This window comes from Bufo gargarizans, chromosome 1 (genome assembly GCF_014858855.1).
Source record: "Bufo gargarizans isolate SCDJY-AF-19 chromosome 1, ASM1485885v1, whole genome shotgun sequence".
Lineage (NCBI taxonomy): Eukaryota > Metazoa > Chordata > Amphibia > Anura > Bufonidae > Bufo > Bufo gargarizans.
Window position 1 is genome coordinate 431,722,597 of NC_058080.1, and position 20,109 is coordinate 431,742,705.

The 20,109-nt window shown below is 42.4% G+C and overlaps 2 protein-coding genes across 6 annotated transcripts in view; one reads left to right on the plus strand and one right to left on the minus strand.

Annotated features, from left to right (window-relative positions):
* RFX3 (regulatory factor X3) overlaps positions 1-20,109 on the minus strand; it is a 224,251-nt gene that overhangs the window by 153,808 nt on the left and 50,334 nt on the right. The gene's annotated exons all lie outside the window — the stretch shown is intronic.
* Positions 17,918-19,252, plus strand: LOC122927702 (asparagine-rich protein-like). Its single transcript, XM_044279801.1, has one exon. The coding sequence runs from the start codon at positions 17,918-17,920 to the stop codon at positions 19,250-19,252; it is 1,335 nt and encodes a 444-aa protein (XP_044135736.1).

A 20,109-nucleotide genomic window follows, 5' to 3' on the forward strand; every position in this document is an offset into this window, starting at 1 on the left:
GGTAAGTGAAAGGTCTGTGCGGCGCATTGCTTATAGCACAGACCTGTCACTTACCAGTAGGAGGAGCTCCCGGCCGGTCACAGACATCGCTGCTCTTCAGGTAAGTATAAAGCTTCTACAAATTGCTAAGCTACCATGGCAACCGGGACTGCAGTAGCGTCCCGGTTGCCATGGTTACCGATCGGAGCCCCAGCGATTACACTGGGACTCCGATCGGTACTCACCACTGCCACCAATGATAGGGGGGCGATTTTAATTAGGAGGGGGTGGGAGGGGAGAGGGCCCACTGGCCACCAATGAGTTATCTATAGCGGACGGAGGGGGGGCCCACTGGACACCAATGAGTTATCTATAGCGGACGGAGGGGGGGGCCCACTGGACACCAATTAGTTAACTACAGGGGAGGGAGGGGGGGCTGGCTACCAAGAAGTTAACTACAGGGGAGGGAGGGGGGGGGGGGGCGGCCGCACTGGCCACAAATGAGTTAAAAACAGGGGGGGGGGGGTCTGCCCCCTGCTGCCTGGCAGCACCTGCCAGGCAGCAGGGGGCAGTCATGTACACAGTTTTTCAGTATATTCTAACCTGAAGCGTCCCCATCACCATGGGAACGCTTCTGTGTTAGAATATACTGTCGGAAATGAGTTTTCACGAAGTGAAAACTTAGATCAGAAAAAGCTTTTATGCAGACGGATCTTCGGATCCGTCTGTATGAAAGCAACCTACGGCCACGGATCACGGACACGGATGCCAATCTTGTGTGCATCCGTGTTCTTTCACGGACCCATTGACTTGAATGGGCCCGTGAACCGTTGGCCGTGAAAAAAATAGGACAGGTTATATTTTTTTCACGGCCTCGAAACACGGGTCACGGGCGCGGTGTAAAAACGGTGCACAAGCCGAGTTTTCTACGGCCCCATTGAAAGTCAATGGAGCCGCAGAAAAAAACGGAAAACGGCACAACGGCCACGGGTGCACACAACGGTCGTGTGCATGAGGCCTAAGTCTCATATTCTACTAACTTGTGTCAAAAAATAAAATCTCCCATGAACTCACCATACCCCTCACGGAATCCAAATGCGTAAACATTTTTAGACATTTATATTCCAGACTTCTTCTCACGCTTTAGGGCCCCTAAAAAGCCAGGGCAGTATAAATACCCCACATGTGACCCCTATTCGGAAAGAAGACACCCCAAGGTATTCGCTGAGGGGCATATTGAGTCCATGAAAGATTGAAATTTTTGTCCTAAGTTAGCGGAAAGTGAGACTTTGTGAGAAAAAAACCAAAAATATCAATTTCCGCTAACTTATGCAAAAAATAAAAAAATTCTAGGAACTCGCCAGGCCCCTCATTGAATACCTTGGGGTGTCTTCTTTCCAAAGTGGGGTCACATGTGGGGTATTTATACTGCCCTGGCTTTTTAGGGGCCCGAAAGTGTGAGAAGAAGTCTGGGATCCAAATGTCTAAAAATGCCCTCCTAAAAGGAATTTGGGCCCCTTTGCGCATCTAGGCTGCAAAAAAGTGTCACACATCTGGTATCGCCGTACTCAGGAGAAGTTGGGGAATGTGTTTTGGGGTGTCATTTTACATATACCTATGCTGGGTGAGAAAAATATCTTGGTCAAATGCCAACTTTGTATAAAAAAAATAGGAAAAGTTGTCTTTTGCCAAGATATTTCTCTCACCCAGCATGGTTATATGTAAAATGGCACCCCAAAACACATTCCCCAACTTCTCCTGAGTACGGCAATACCAGATGTGACACTTTTTTGCAGCCAAGGTGGGCAAAGGGGCACATATTCCAAAGTGCACCTTTCGGATTTCACCGGCCATTTTTTACAGATTTTGATTGCAAGGTACTTCTTACACATTTGGGACCCTAAATTGCCAGGGCAGTATAACTACGCCACAAGTGACCCCATTTTGGAAAGAAGACACCCCAAGGTATTCCGTGAGGGGCACGGCGAGTTCCTAGAATTTTTTATTTTTTGTCACAAGTTAGCGGAAAATGATGATTTTTCTTTTTTCCTTACAAAGTCTCATATTCCACTAACTTGCGACAAAAAATAAAAGATTCTAGGAACTCGCCATGCCCCTCACGGAATACCTTGGGGTGTCTTCTTTCCAAAATGGGGTCACTTGTGGCGTAGTTATACTGCCCTGGCAATTTAGGGGCCCAAATGTGTGAGAAGTACCTTGCAATCAAAATGTGTAAAAAATGGCCGGTGAAATCTGAAAGGTGCACTTTGGAATATGTGCCCCTTTGCCCACCTTGGCAGCAAAAAAGTGTGACACATCTGGTATCGCCGTACTCAGGAGAAGTTGGGGAATGTGTTTTGGGGTGTCATTTTACATATACCCATGCTGGATGAGAGAAATATCTTGGCAAAAGACAACTTTTCCCATTTTTTTATACAAAGTTGGCATTTGACCAAGATATTTTTCTCACCCAGCATGGGTATATGTAAAATGACACCCCAAAACACATTCCCCAACTTCTCCTGAGTACGGCGATACCAGATGTGTGACACTTTTTTGCTGCCAAGGTGGGCAAAGGGGCACATATTCCAAAGTGCACCTTTTGGATTTCACCGGTCATTTTTTACACATTTTGATTGCAAAGTTCTTCTCACACATTTGGGCCCCTAAATTGCCAGGGCAGTATAACTACGCCACAAGTGACCCCATTTTGGAAAGAAGACACCCCAAGGTATTCCGTGAGGGGCATGGCGAGTTCCTAGAATTTTTTATTTTTTGTCGCAAGTTAGTGGAATATGAGACTTTGTAAGAAAAAAATAAAAATAAAAAATCATCATCATTTTACGCTAACTTGTGACAAAAAATAAAAAGTTCTATGAACTCACTATGCCCATCAGCGAATACCTTAGGGTGTCTACTTTCCGAAATGGGGTCATTTGTGGGGGTTTTCTACTGTTTGGGCATTGTAGAACCTCAGGAATCATGACAGGTGCTCAGAAAGTCAGAGCTGTTTCAAAAAGCGGAAATTCACATTTTTGTACCCTAGTTTGTAAATGCTATAACTTTTACCTAAACCATTTTTTTTTTTGCCCAAACATTTTTTTTTTATCAAAGACATGTAGAACAATAAATTTGGCGAAAAATTTATATATGGATGTCGTTTTTTTTGCAAAATTTTACAGCTGAAAGTGAAAAATGTCATTTTTTTGCAAAAAAATCGTTACATTTTGATTAATAACAAAAAAAGTAAAAATGTCAGCAGCAATAAAATACCACCAAATGAAAGCTCCATTAGTGAGAAGAAAAGGAGGTAAAATTCATTTGGGTGGTAAGTTGCATGACCGAGCGATAAACGGTGAAAGGAGTGTAGTGCCGAAGTGTAAAAAGTGCTCTGGTCATGAAGGGGGTTTCACCTAGCGGGGCTGAAGTGGTTAACCTTTAGATCAATATTAACGGGGTTGCCTCACTTCAGCAAGTGGCATTTATTATGTAGAGAAAGTTAATATAAAGGCACTTACTAATGTATTGTGATTGTCCATATTGCTTCCTTTGCTGGCTGGATTCATTTTTCCATCACATTATACACTGCTCGTTTCCATGGTTACAACTATCCTACAATCAATCGGTGGTGGTCATGCTTGCACACTATAGGAAAAAGCGTCAGTCTCTCTGGTGGCCGGGACCATGGGAGCACACATAGGCTGGTGATTTTTCCTATATTGTGCAAGCACAACCACCACTGCTAGATTGCAGGATGGTCGTAACCATGGAAACGAGCCGTGTATAATGTGATGTAAAAATGAATCCAGCCAGCAAAGGAAGCAATATGGATAATAATAATATATTAGTAAGTGCCTTGTATTAACTTTCTCTACATGATAAATGTCATTTACTGAAGTGAGACAACCTCTTTAACCGCTTGCCATCACGGTAACGCCGATAGGCGTCCGGACGGCAGCGCTGTCAGATCTCAGTGACGCCTATTGGCGTCATCTCGTGAGACCTGAGATTTCCTGTGAACGCCCGTTCACAGGAGCGCGCGTTCACTGGATTGCGTAGTATTCAAGATTAACTACAGCCTGCCAGCGCTGATCATTGGCTTGCAGGCTGTAGATTTTTAAAATAACCAATCAAATAGGTATATCAGACGCTATTCTGTAAATAGCATCTGATATACCTGCTACCTGCTCCTCTGGTGGTCCCTTTTGCTTGGATCGACCACCAGAGGACACAGGCAGCTCTGTAAGTAGCACCAAGCATCACACACACACACACATTACCCCCCCCCCCCGTCACTTATTAACCCTTTATTAACCCCTGATCACCCCCTGTCACCCCCCTGTCATTGATAACCCCCCTGTAAGGGTCCCTTATCACCGCCAGTTAGTTAGCTACTTGTTAGGTAGTTAGCGCCCAGCCCACCGCACTGCAGTCACTGATAAGTCGCTGATTAGCGTCATCGCTGTCGCTAATCAGCACTAGTATTATATAGCATCTGTAAGTGATCAAGACTGATCGCAATCAGATCTATATCAGTACATTAGGGTAACCTTAGGATCTACAAAGAACGCAGTGATCGCCCGATCAGGCCTGATCTTGTGTCCACACTTGCGTTCAGTCCACCCCACCGCAGTGACAGAAAAACACCGTAAAATTGCTGCGGCGCTATAAAGATCACTTTTGAGCTTTTTGGATCTTTATTAGCGATCACAGCTTTACTTCGCAAGCACTCCTTTTTACTAGGCAGGTTTGCTCTTTTTCCTGGGTAGTCTCAGAGGAATACCCCCTAAATTTAGTTAGCCCAAAATGTCAAACTAGGGGTATTCTGCTGAAGAGGCCTAAAGGATTCTGGCCGTGATGGATGAAAGCGATGGGGACGCCTCACCCGCTGAATCCAGTGGTTCAGAATATGAACCTGTGAAATCCTAAAAGGTACTTAGGATTTTAGTCCCCTTTGTGCACCTAGGCTGCAGAAAAGTGTCACACATGTGATATCGCCGTACTCAGAAGAAGTATCTCTGTAAACGACAACTTTTCAAAAAAATTTATACAAAGTTATCAATTTACAGAGATATTTCTCTCACCCAGCATGGGTATATGTAAAAATACACTCCAAAACACATTGCCCTACTTCTTCTGAGTACGGCGATACCACATGTGTGACACTTTTTTGCAGCCTAGGTGCGTAAAGGGGCCGAAAGTCCAACGAGTACCTTTAGGCTTTACAGGGTTGCTCACAACTTAGCCCCGCCCAAAATGCCAGAACAGTAAACACACCCCACAAATGACCCCATTTCAGAAAGTAGACACCCCAATGTATCAGAAGTTAGCATAAATGGAAACTTTATATATATTTTTTTTCCTCAGAAAGTGTAATTTTCTGCTAACGTGTGAAATTTTTTTTAATCATACATGAACTCACCGCAAATACTTTGGGGTGTCTTCTTTCTAAAATGGGGTCATTTGGGGGGTATTTATACTATCCTGGCATTCTAGCACCTCAAGAAACATGACAGAAAGTCAGGGCTGCTTCAAAATGCGGAAATTCACATTTTTGGACCATAGTTTGTAAACGCTATAACTTTTGCGCAAACCAATAAATATACACTTATTGGATTTTTTTTTTATCAAAGACATGTAGCACAATAAATTCTGACGCCAAACTTGTATAGAAATGTAATTATATTTGAACAATTTTACCAGAAAAAGTTAAAAATACACTTTTTTTTAGAAAATTGCGGTCTATTTTGATTAATATCAGAAAAACGAAAGATCTCAGCAGCAATCAAATAACACCAAAAGAAAGCTGTATTTGTGAGAAGAAAAGTAGGTAAGATTCATTTGGGTGCCAAGTTGCATGACCGAGCAATAAACCGTTAAATTGTGAAGTGCCGATTTGTAAAAAAGGGCCTGGTCACTAGGGGGGTATAAACCTGTGGTCCTTAAGTGGTTAACATGGCCAACGTGGTGGCTGAGTGGTTGGCATGCTTGTCTTGCAAAATTTAAATCATGTGTCCAATCAATTTTCATGATCATCTTGGGTTCTGGCTTGAAAATGGCTCATTAGAGCTGAGGCATGCCTTTTATGATAGGAGGGCATGTTCACATGTCCATATTCTTCTCCACACGGGTGGTGGATTGGCCCTGACAGATGAGGAGAACTTGAATAACCAAATTCTCTAATTTTGTCATCAGGTTTTCAATGCAAAAGATGCCATTACGAGTTTACAAAAGTAGCAGATTTTTGCGTCTCCCTTTGAATAGGAATTTTGGGATTTTACAAGGCTCGCACCATTTTCTTAAATGTTGGTGGGGCTTAGGGTCCATTCACACGTCCTGTTTTTTTTCATCCTGAAAAACGGTCCGTTTTTTGCGGATCCGTTGTTCCTGAAAATGTTTCCGTATGTCATCCGTTTTTTGCGGATCCGCAAAAAACGGGAGCATGTATACATTTCAATAATCAAATAAAGTTGTTTGGATTTCTTTGAAAAAAAATTGAAAAAAAAAAAAAAAAAAAAAAAAAAAAAAAATTTGTTATGTGTTTCCAGGAACGGAATCCGCAAAAAACGGATGACATACGGAATGACATCCGAATGTCATCCGTTTTTTGCGGATCCATTGACTTTGTATTGTACCAGGATCCGATTTTTCAGGACAAGAATAGGACATGTTTTATATTTAAACGGACATGCGGAACGGAACAACGGAAACGGACAGCACACATTGTGCTGTCCGATTTTTTCCAGGACCCATTGAAAATGAATGGGTCCAGATCTGGTCCTGATCTGTTCCTGAAAAAACGGAACAGATCAGGAAAGAAAAAACGGACGTGTGAATGGACCCTTAGAGGAAGGGGGTGAGAAGTTCTCAGCCAGAGTCATCCCTTGTAATTTAGAACTGCTGTAAATTACAGCACACATCTATGTCAGCCCAAGATGTGACACGTTATTAGAGTGTGAGCCTGTTGATAAATTTAGCGAATCTTACTCAACCAGACTTTTGAAGTGCCAGTTCTTAGTAAATCTGCCCCATTGTGTCCTAGTGTGTGCAGTTCAGAGGGTGAAATAAGGGTCATAGGCCAAATGAAGACGGGGACTGATAAGCATACACGATTCTTGAGCACAGCAGAATATCTTATCTTTATCTATAGATAAAAAATAATAACCTAATATTTACTGAAGGCTAATCATGGAAGACGTGGGCTGCTGCATTGACTCCTTCCACCAAACATGAACAGAACAGCCTTACTTGTTTTGTAGACATCTGTTGTGTGTATTGGTGGTGGATGAGTACATATCAGCAGAGCTAATACTGTTATAGAAGCTGACAATTCAGCCTTTTTATTCGGCTTCAGACATTCTATTTCAGACTACACTTTTCAGAACGGATCACGCAGAGTTTTCTGGATAAGCTTGTGCACTCGATTTAGCCATAGTGGCCATATTAAATGTCCCACTGACTCATGAGGCAGAAGTTTCTATATGTGCCACATCTGTTTTTCCTCACCCATGTACAAATTACTAATGACAGAAGGGTTAACATTACAAAGGGGTTCTCTGGGAATGATTTAAAATGGCTGCCGGCAATCTGTCCTGGAATGTGAGGAGGACTGGATGCCACCAGTTGCAGAGCTGCCTAGGGAGGTGAGTGGAGGAGCCCCAGTACACACTACACTGCTTTATCATAGAAGATAATGATGTGATCCTGCCTAGGATATGCCATCATGGCTGAGCAGCCTGACAGGAACACTCACCAATATGTGGTACATGCAACGGCCAAAGGGCAGTGTGTTGTGAGGCCTGGTTATCGCCTGCTACTCTGCAAGGGGAGGCAACCAGTTCTGTTCACATTTTGGGACAGGTTACGGGCGGCCATTTTAAATCATTCCCGATGAAGTCCTTTAATTACGGTTTCATAGGACATGAGAAGAAGCTTAGACCTCTGTCACACATAAAATATAATGAAAGACTTAATTAGTGTGCACCACCTGTACCAAAGTTATAGTTAATTGACCTAATAGTACCAGTAGAAAAGAAGGTGCTAATTATACCATGCTACCAATGACAGGAAATGTGTTAATTAGCCAGAGTCTGAAACTACACGTTTTAATTAGACTACTACTAAATGAGGAGTGGGCTATCCGTACTATACCTACAGGTAACGTATATTGGATTTAGTAATTGAATAACACATCATTCTAATCTAAATCTATTAACTGTGACAATTAAGACAGCATGCTTATACTTTCATCTTTTATAGTCAGTGGGGGAGATTTATCATGAGGGGAATTGTATAGCCAGTTTTGCAGCCGTGTGTTGCTGTAATTCGTGCTAAAGTTATCAAATGTTGCACAATGCTTGATAAATTTGGTGCATCTTTAAAGAGGGTTTTCCAAGATATTTTTACTGATGATCTATCCTCGCCACAAATTTCAGAAGTTTGCAAAAGAACATCTAAACAAGCCGGATGCATTGTGGAAACAAGTCCTGTGGACTGAAGAGGTCACAATGAGCAAAGGTACGTTTGGAGAAAAAAGGGCATAGAATTTAATGAAATGAACATCGCTCCAACTATTAAAGGGGTTTTCTGAGACTCAGGCTACATTCACATGACAGTATGTATTTTGCAGTCCGCAAAACAAATACGGATGACCTCGTGTGACATCCGTGTTGCATCCGTTTTTTTGCGGATCCATTGTAACAATGCCTATCCTTGCCTGCGAAACGGACAAGAATAGGACATGCTCTAGATTTTTTGCAGGGCCACGGAACAGACATATAGATGGTGGAATGGGTCCTCGTTCCATTGAAATGAATGGGTCCTCGTTCCATTGAAATGAATGGGTCCTCGTTCCATTGAAATGAATGGGTCCTTGTTCCATTGAAATTGGCTACCTCAAAAGTCCCTCACCGTCCCATGATCAAACACCATTGAAAATCTGTGGACAGACTTCAAAAGAGCAGTGCAAGCAACATGGCCCAGGAATCTCACAGAACTGGAAGATTTCTGCAAGGAAGAATGGATGAAAATCCCTCAAACAAGAATTGAAAGACTCTTGGCTGGCTACAAAAAGTGCTTCCAAGCTGTAAACTGTAATACTTGCTAAAGGGGATGCTACTAGGTACTAACCATGCAGGGCGCCAGAAGTTTTGCTTGCAAAAAATTGTCTTTGCTTAAAATACAAAGAAAAAGTTTCATCTTTAAAAGGGGTTCTACGGTTTGTTTTAAGGCTAGTTTCACACTAGCGTTCGGCTGTCCGCTCGTGAGCTCCGTTTGAAGGGGCTCACGAGCGGACCCGAACGCTTCCGTCCAGCCCTGATGCAGTCTGAATGGATGCGGATCTGCTCAGACTGCATCAGTCTGGCGGCGTTCAGCCTCCGCTCCGCTCAGCAGGCGGACACCTGCGGATCCGTCCAGACTTACAATGTAAGTCAATGGGGACGGATCCGTTTGAAGATGCCACAATATGGCTCAATCTTCAAGCGGATCCGTCCCCCATTGACTTTCAATGTAAAAGTCTGGACGGATCCGCTCAGGCTAATTTCACACTTAGCTTTTTTTTGCCAATATAATGCAGACGGATCCGTTCTGAACGGAGCCTCCGTCTGCATTAATATGATCGGATCCGTTCAGAACGGATCCGATCGAATGCTAGTGTGAAAGTAGCCTAACTGATGATCTATCCTCTGAATAGATCATCAGCATCTGAAAGGCAGGGGTCCGACACCCGGGACCCCTACCGATCAGCTGTTTGAGAAGGCAGCGGCGCTCCAGCAGTGAATGGAGCTTAGCCACGCCCAGGCCAGTTCATACTAGTCGTGACGTCACTGGGCCAGCGGTAAACAGTGAGAAGGCTGCTGCGCTGATGATCTATCCAGAGGATAGATCATCAGTTAAAACAAAGTGCAGAACCCCTTTAACTTTATGCCTTTTCAAGATCATTTCATCTTCAACATGCTTAACACAGAAACCGTAATTTTGACTAGTGGTACCCAAACTTTTACATGCCACTATAGAAAGACAGATACATTGATATGATACACAAATAAAATAGATATTAGATGATACATAGATGATAGATAGATAGATAGGTAAATATAATTAAAAAGACACAGACAACAGATAGAAGACAAACAGACAAGCGATAGATAGAAAAAGACATTCAATGCTGTTAACACATCACATCATTATCTGCTTTAATGAATCCGATCATTTTGTTCATTTGCATACCGTGATTATCACTATAATCAATCAGTTTGAGCAGACACTATAGAAACAGATTGTGAAGTGTAGAAAACTGTATGTTAGATAAACTGTAAATGTGACTAATTAATGTAAAGGAATATGCAATGAAGTGTATTTTCTGCTTTAAACCAGAAGATGCACTTTTCAGTGTGTGAACATGGTCATGTGTGCTGCCGGTTGCCCCATCTGTGCTCTCAGGCCGCATAGTAACAAACAGGACTGAGAGATCTTTTTATTTCATTGTAATTTGCTACATTACGGTGAATTCCAGGAGTATAATCAAGTGGTATTAGAGGTAGAAGTGCTGCTATTACCATGCAGACCGAGAGCAGGTAAAATAATGGCCCTCAGGTTTTCCAGAATGCTCCGTCGCTGCTATATTGCTAACATTGGAAACATACAATCATTTACCATTATGTGGATGGTCATAAATGGGTGAAAGTGGGCATCTGACATTGAGTTCCATTAAGTCCAATGATAATTACTGTATATAGTGTATAGTTTCAAGCTCACAGGAACTATTGGGTTACAGACCAGACTTGTGTATAGGTGTGGAACTGGGTACCCTACAACCCTAGCAAGTAAAATGTGTACAACTGTACAGTTACTCTAGAACTCACAATAACCACTGCCTCCTATCCTGCTGCCCGCTGGCTAGTACGTTTTTCCAAGATCTTTATACTGATGACCTATCTTCTGGAGAGCAGAAGCAAGATCCCAGTTATTTATAAGATGCACAGTTATCATCGGTCAGGCTTATTCCCGCTCCAAACTGCAAAGAATAAAAAAAGATCGTAAACAATATCCTCTCTTTTGCAAGTTTATTCCAGCTCACACATAAAACAAGGCAACGCGTTTTGGCTTATACTAAGCCGAAACATTGAGAAAGGCTTGGTATAAGCCAAAACGTTGCCTTGTTATATGTGTGGACTGGAATAAACTTGCAAAAGAGAGGATGCTGTTTACAATCTTTTTATTCTATCCTCTGGATAGGTCATCAGTATCTGATCAGTGAGGGTCCAACACCCGGGGCCCCCTCCGGTCAGCTGTTTGAGAAGCCACCGGCACTTGCAGTAGTCTTCTCTATGCTCACCACGCACAGTGCCGTCCATTTGATAGTGGCTGTGCCTGGTATTGCAGCTCAGCCCCATTCACTTCAATGGAGGTGAGCTGCGCCCAGGCTATGTGACTGATGAATGTAAAGCCACATGGCCTAGGGAAAGTAGGGAGAAGGACGTGGCGCTGGTGCCTTCTCAAACAGCTGATTGGCGGTGTCCAAGGTGTTGGATCCCACCGATAAGATACTGAAGACCTATCCAGAGGTTAGGTGATCAGTAAAAAGATCTCAGAAAACTCCTTTAAGGCTGTGTTCACTCCCAATGGTGGCTTTGCAGATTATGTCACAAAATGCTAGAAAAAGTAGTACAGCATTCAGCAATTTTTTTTCCAGGAAAATGACAAAGAAACCTGATGAATCTCATTAACTATGGTCCATCAGGTATCAGACATGGAACCAAGACTGATTTTATTTTACCGTTCCGGTTCCTATGATGGAACAGAAAAATGGAAAGACAAGCTCCAATGTGAACCTCACCTTATTCACCACAAACTAGTACAAGACTATTGGAAACATTTTGGGTGTTATTTATTAAGATCAGCATTTTAGACGCTGGTCTTAACGCTCTGCGCTGGCTGTGGATCCGCCGAAGTTATGATGAGACACTGGCCTCTACATAACTACGGTGCTTCCACTGCCAGTTCAACTCTACGCCAGCTTCCTTGCTATCTTAAATTTAGACCATTTTCTACGCCTAAAACCAGCAAAGAAAATGATCATTGAGACGGTCCCCTTACCCCCCATGCCTCTTTTTTTAAGACCTGCCGTGAGCGGGGAAGAGTCGCAGATTACGGTGCAAAACTATTTTGCTCCACAATCTTTGCCAGAAATATGTCAAAAATAGGCAAATTTCTGTTCGTAAATGACCTCCTTTATTTATTTTTTATTATGGGTTGTGGCAATATAAAAAAGGTTGCGAAGTACACAAAGCTTTTTATAATTATAATAACAATATTAATAAAAATAATTATAATTATAAGCCTGATACATTTGTCAGTAAGGATACTTGCAGGCTCCTAAAAAATGTCATTTATTCGTGTAAACCTTGTCTAGTGTCCTACAGAGCATAATAGTATACCTGTCAACTTTTCCTGAGTCTACACTTTAATCTCCATACTCCTGCTGTGCTCCATTCTTTACATCCCAAACTTTGGGGTTGTGGACGTAGAGGATCTGCAGCTATAACACCTCCCATAGTGCTGTGTGCAAGAAGATCAGACAGAAATGTAAATGCCACTACACCCTTTCCTAGGCCAAAAACTCTGCCCACTACATCTTCCGTCACCCCCTTGATGCCTCCTCCTAATGTCTCCGCCCACACAGCCTCAATATGACTCCGCCTACTCTGCTTGTGGAACCAGATCACACAGGTCTGACATCACGGAGGCCTGGTTGTGACATTAGAGGAAATCTACTTTCCACAGAGGGCACAGTCACGTGACCATTCTCCCTACCTCCGAAGCGAGACCCAAAAAGTAGAGCAAGCACATTGCACTTACATTACAGTACGTTGCAAGGCCTGGCAGGGGAAGCACAGGGAAAGGGAAAAATGTACACTCAGATAAACCCTTTATACTCCGATAATACAAAATGACAAAATCTACAATTGTTTCACGGTATCTTTTATAACTTTTAGGTTTTGCTTGCATTGTGCTTTACAGAAACTAATATATGTCTCCTAGAATATCGCAATATTGAGCATAAAAGAAAGAAATCAGGAGTATTACATGTGTGGCTCCTTAAAAGCAACAGGTTTTATGCAAGAGTTTTGCAGCCTGGAGACTGACAAAAAGCCCCTAAAGGGTAATTATATTCTACACTGACGCAGCTTCTTTTATTCTCACCACAAGAAGCCGTGTCAAATGCAACTTAATGACCTCCCCAAAGAACGTGAGGGAAAGGCGTTTTCTGCCGACCATAATTGAATGACTTTTACTTGATTTAAAAGAAATTCAGATGCCAAATGGCATTACTATAAGAAACCTGGTACAAATCCGTGAATCAAATGGGTTTAATTTCAACTAAAAATAAAAAGTCAAATATATATATATATATATATATATATATATATACATACACACACACGTTATATATATTTAATTATATATAATCGCTATATATATATAGTTAACATAGTTAACAGTGCTGCTTTTGGCCAGTATTCACATGAACATGCGGTTTTGTCGGACATGGTCAAACCTTCACTGTTTTCCCTCAGTCTCCGTGGTGTATGATTTTAAACATCAATATATGATATATCTTTTTTGTACCTTTATGCACTTTATCTATGCACATATGCGCTTTGTTATAAATGTTACAAGTCTGGATGCAACACTAATGGACACACCCCTATGTATCCAGCAGTAAGATACTTTGCATAAGTAATTGTTCACATGATCCAATGAGGTGAACTACTTTCACATGTTGAATAGTCACATGTCTTGATTTGTAAAATTCATTGGTTGTCTGATTTTTGAAAAAGCTGTATAAGGGTACTTTCACACTTGCGTTTTTCTTTTCCGGCATAGAGTTCCGTCACAGTGGCTCTATACCGGAAAAGAACTGATCAGGCATATCCCCATGCATTCTGAATGGAGAGTAATCCGTTCAGTTTGCATCAGGATGTCTTCAGTTCAGTCGTTTTGACTGATCAGGCAAAAGAGAAAACCGTAGCATGCTACGGTTTTATCTCCGGTGAAAAAAACTGAAGACTTGCCTGAATGCCGGATCCGGCATTTTTTTCCATAGGAATGTATTAGTGCCGGATCCGGCATTCAAAATACCGGAATGCCGGATCCGTCCTTCCGGTCTGCGCATGCGCAGACCTTTAAAAATTAAAAAAAAAAAAAAAAAACGGATCCGTTTTGCCTGATGACACCGGAAAAACGGATCCGGTATTGCAATGCATTTTTCTGACTGATCAGGCATTTTTCTGACTGATCAGGATTCTGATCAGTCTGAAAAATGCCTGATCAGTCAGAAAAAATGACATCCGTTTGTATACAGTTTGCCTGATCAGGCAGTCAGTTCAGGCAACGGAACTGCCTGCCGGAATCAAGCAACGCAAGTGTGAAAGTACCCTAAGACATGCACAGGCTTGTGTTTCTTTGCTTGAGAAAGGCTCAGTTGTGAGCTGAAACGTTTCAATTATTTTTCACATGGGTGAATAAAGATTTCTACTTTTTTACAAGTCTTGTATCTCTCTCTCTCTCTCTCTCTCTCTCTCTCCCTCCCTCTCTCCCTCTCTCCCTCTCTCCCTCTCTCCCTCTCTCCCTCTCTCCCTTCTCTCTCTCTCTCTCTCTCTCTCTCCAATGTGAAATCCTATTTAATCCTGCTACTGGATCTTGGGTGTGTCTCACTCTGGAGTGTCTTGTGAAGCAGAGTCCTGGTGATGCTCTGTGTGAGTGGTCTCAGCCGTGTGGGCTGAGGGGGCCACGAGGCTAGGCGATAGCCTGAACTTTGGGGGACGTGGTGACGCCTGTGAAACAAGGATCACAAGGCCAGAGTCGGGAGGACTACTGGGCCACAATCCCCCAAAAGCTATTGAAGTGTCACAGCCTGGAGGTTGCTGGACTGTATGGCTGAGGAAAGCCGCATTTGTGTTCCATGTGTGAACAGGGCTCTCTAGGTGAGTCAGGGATACGCTTATGTGTTTAGTTAGAGCCTAGCCGGGCAAGGGTTTGTTATTTTGTGTGGATGTCATACGTGATAAGTTGAAGCTGCAACTTCTTAACCTCTGGTTTTTGCTAAAGTGTCTGAAATAAAGCAAGAGTTTGGACATTATAATGGTTTCTGCGAAGATATCTGTGAATATGACCCCCTGAAAAAAGAGACGATCCCTTACTATATATATATATATATATATATTCTAAACATAGGGGGAGATATATGAAAACTGGTGAGTGATACACAGGTCTTGATATCCCCTGCACTTCTAGAGGATGCATGCCTCATCATAAGTTAAATGCAAACTTCAGCAGTCTAATCGTGTGACTGAAATTTTTCGTCAATGTAGATTTCATCATAAAACTGGTGTAAAATGATGATCAATTTTAAATGTATGGGTCTCATGGCCTGCCCATCCTCGCAAAAAAAAAAAAAAGTTAAAAATAAAAGTTAAAATATAAAAAATAAATTTAACCACTCCCCCATTCCCCAGAATAAAAATCCTGCAAAAATTAGCCCTTACACAGCTCCGTAGACATACAGTAACTATAAAAAAGTAATGGGGTCAAAATATGGTGATGAAAAGAAAAAAAATATGTTTCCAAAGTTTTTTAATTTTTTTAAATAAGTATTAAAAGACAGAAAAAACTATATAAATGCGGTATGGCTATAATCATACTAACCTGGAGAATGAAGGTCATGGGTCAGTTTTACCACATAGAGAACATGAAACCTATAAAACTGTGGCCGAATTTTTTTTCTCTCCAATTTTTTAGCTTTCCATTATGTTGTATGAAATAATAAATAGTTCTATCAGAAAGTACATCATGTCCCGCAACAAGCCCTCAATTGTCTATGTGAATGGAAAAATGAAAAAAGTTACGACTGGGAAGGCAGGGAGTGAAACACAAAAATAGAAAATCGCTGGTTGGTTGAAAACCGGTGCATGTGGAAGATAAATCTCCCCCATAATCCAGAAAAGCCCTTTCAACAAATGAGTTCGAACCTACTGAAGTAAAACAATAGCCACATGACCTTATGCCACTATGGACAACTTCACTGAAGTGTGGGCCATACAAATGCCTGAAGGAGATCAGAAAGTAATCAGTCGGCCTGAAACAGCGAATTTTAACAGTAAGGCTGAGTTCACACGGGCAGATTTCTGCGCGGGTGCAATGCGGGAGGTGAACGCATTGCACCCGCACTGAATCCGGACCCATTCATTTCTATGGGGCTGTGCACATGAGCTGTGATTTTCATGCATCACTTATGCGTTGCGTGAAAATCGCAGCATGCTCTATATTGTGCATTTATCACGCAACGCAGGCCCCATAGAAGTGAAAGGGGCTGAGTGAAAATCGCAAGCAGATTTTCACGCACGGTTGCTAGGAGACGATCGGAATGGAGACCCGATCATTATTATTTTCCCTTATAATATGGTTATAAGGGAAAATAATAGCATTCTGAATACAGAATGCATAGTACAATAGCGCTGGAGGGGTTAAAAAAAATAGAAAATAATTGAACTCGCCTTAATCAACTTGCTCGCGCAGCCGGCATCTCTTCTGTCTTCTTCTTAGCTGTGTACAGGAAAAGGACCTGTGGTGACGTAACTCCGGTCATCACATGGTCCATCACATGATCTTTTACCATGGTTATGGACCATGTGATGACCGGAGTGACGTCAACACAGGTCCTTTTCCTGTACACAGCAAAGAAGACAGAAGAGATGCCGGCTGCGCGAACAAGTGGATTAAGGGGAGTTAAATTATTATTATTTTTTAACCCCTCCAGCCCTATTGTACTATGCATTCTGTATTAAGAATGCTATTATTTTCCCTTATAACCATGTTTAAGGGAAAATAATACAATCTACACAACCCCGATCCCAAACCCAAACTTCTGTGAAGAAGTTCGGGTTTGGGTACCAAACATGCCGATTTTTCTCACGCATTACAATGTTTTGCACTCGCGCAGAAAAATTGTGCATGTTACCGCAACGCACCCGCACCTTTTCCCGCAACGCCCGTGTGAACCCAGCCTAAGACTTCTTTCACATTTGTGTCAGAGCTCTCGAGCAGTCTGTTTCGGCAGAAAACAGCCAGCCAGAGCCAGATGTTATAGTCTGTCCGCCAGCAACCTTTTCTGTTCGTCCATTTCCGGCATATTTGCTGGGTGCCATCCGGATCTCTGCTGGATCCCATTATAGTCAATGAGGGGTCAGCAGGCAGGCAGTAACATCAGACTATGCTGTACCTAGAGGGCTCTGTCAGGCTGTTCTCTGCCATACCAGCCTGCCGGAGAGCTGTAAAGCTAGTGTGAAACTAGCCCATTAATATTTTTTTTTTTTTTTTTTTACAGGCCTGACATATTTTGGGGCTTTGTCTGGATTTCTTATAGCCCCTGGAGAACTTGTGCTTGATTTGTTTTAAATCATTACCTAAATGAACTACACGTATGTTTTTGCACAGTTTTCAGATAAAGAGGTGTAGCAGAGAAACACAGTGGTGGAATTCACTGCTGTGAAAAGACATATGTTCATTTGTATCACACCGTATCTTATAAATAGATCTAATTAACTACACTGCACACATTCTAATGTAAATAGCAACACACTTCTTTCCTTAGTTTTATTTACTGTGGAACATAAAGAGGCTATAATAAATGGGGATGAAGTACCACAAAGAAATAAAAGCAGTTTTATAAATAAAAAAATGGCACTGTCGTAGCAGCAGCCCTGATATAGCATCAAACCTATCATTACACAACATCTATTAAATATTACAATACGGTGGTGCTAGTAACTACAGTGATCACAGCTAAAACTAAACCATATTTTAAGAAGGACTGTGCTAGGTGAAGTATGTGGACAGATCATGTAAGAAAGGAAAGGAAACACCTAGGGGTGGCATGAGGAATGAGAATACTAAGAGCCACATGAAGAATGAGAATGCTAAGTGCCACATGAGGAATGGAAATGCTAAGTGCCACATGAGGAATGGAAATGCCAAGAGTCACATGAGGAATGAGAATGCCAAGAGTCACATGAGGAATGAGAATGCCAAGAGTCACATGAGGAATGAGAATGCCAAGAGACACATGAGGAATGAGAATGCCAAGAGTCACATGAGGAATGAGAATGCCAAGAGTCACATGAGGAATGAGAATGCCAAGAGTCACATGAGGAATGACAATGCAAAGAGTCACATGAGGAATGAGAATGCCAAGAGTCACATGAGGAATGAGAATGCCAAGAGTCACATGAGGAATGAGAATGCCAAGAGTCACATGAGGAATGAGAATACTAAGAGCCACATGAAGAATGAGAATGCTAAGTGCCACATGAGGAATGGAAATGCCAAGAGTCACATGAGGAATGAGAATGCCAAGAGTCACATGAGGAATGAGAATGCCAAGAGTCACATGAGGAATGAGAATGCCAAGAGTCACATGAGGAATGAGAATGCCAAGAGTCACATGAGGAATGAGAATGCCAAGAGTCACATGAGGAATGAGAATGCCAAGAGTCACATGAGGAATGAGAATGCCAAGAGTCACATGAGGAATGGAAATGCCAAGAGCCACATGAGGAATGGAAATGCCAAGAGCCACATGAGGAATGAGAATGCCAAGAGCCACATGAGGAATGAGAATGCCAAGAGCCACATGAGGAATGAGAATGCCAAGAGCCACATGAGGAATGAGAATGCCAAGAGCCACATGAGGAATGAGAATGCCAAGAGCCACATGAGGAATGAGAATGCCAAGAGCCACATGAGGAATGAGAATGCCAAGAGCCACATGAGGAATGAGAATGCCAAGAGCCACATGAGGAATGAGAATGCCAAGAGCCACATGAGGAATGAGAATGCCAAGAGCCACATGAGGAATGAGAATGCCAAGAGCCACATGAGGAATGAGAATGCCAAGAGCCACATGAGGAATGAGAATGCCAAGAGCCACATGAGGAATGAGAATGCCAAGAGCCACATGAGGAATGAGAATGCCAAGAGCCACATGTGGAATGAGAATGCCAAGAGCCACATGAGGAATGACAATGCCAAGAGCCACATGAGGAATGACAATGCCAAGAGCCACATGAGGAATGAGAATGCCAAGAGCCACATGAGGAATGACAATGCCAAGAGCCACATGAGGAATGACAATACCAAGAGCCACATGAGGAATGACAATACCAAGAGCCACATGAGGAATGACAAATACCAAGAGCCACATGAGGAATGACAATGCCAAGAGCCACATGAGGAATGACAATGCTAAGAAGAGACACATGAGAAATGACAATGCCAAGAGCCACATGAGGAATGACAATGCTAAGAAGAGCCACATGAGAAATGAGAATGCTAAGAAGAGCCACATGAGAAATGAGAATGCTAAGAGCCACATGAGGAATGACAATGCTAAGAAGAGCCACATGAGAAATGAGAATGCTAAGAAGAGCCACATGAGAAATGAGAATGCTAAGAGCCACATGAGGAATGACAATGCCAAGAGCCACATGAGGAATGACAATGCCAAGAGCCACATGAGGAATGACAATGCCAAGAGCCACATGAGGAATGACAATGCTAAGAAGAGCCACATGAGGAATGACAATGCTAAGAAGAGCCACATGAGAAATGAGAATGCTAAGAAGAGCCACATGAGAAATGAGAATGCTAAGAAGAGCCACATGAGAAATGAGAATGCTAAGAAGAGCCACATGAGGAATGACAATGCCAAGAGCCACATGAGGAATGACAATGCCAAGAGCCACAAGGTGGAGGAGAAATCTAAGATACACATGGATAAGGAGCATGTTAGGAGCCACAAGGGAGAATTGTAAGGAGCCAAATGAGGAAGGAGAATATGCTAGGAACCACACGAGGAAGGAGAATGTTAGGAGTCACATGGGGAGGAGAATTCTAGGAGCTACACGAGGAAGGAGAATACTAGGAGCCACATGAGAAGGGAGAAGCTTGGAGCCACATGGGGGAGGAGAATGTTAATAGCTACAAGGAGAGGAAGAATGTTAGGAGCCACATAGGGAGAAAGGTAGAAGCCACATAGGGAAATAGAATGCTAGGGGCATAATGAGGAGG

Coding starts and splice junctions, on each gene's coding strand:
- LOC122927702 (XM_044279801.1), top strand. CDS start 17,918: ATGAGGAATGAGAATACTAAGAGCCACATGAAGAATGAGAATGCTAAG.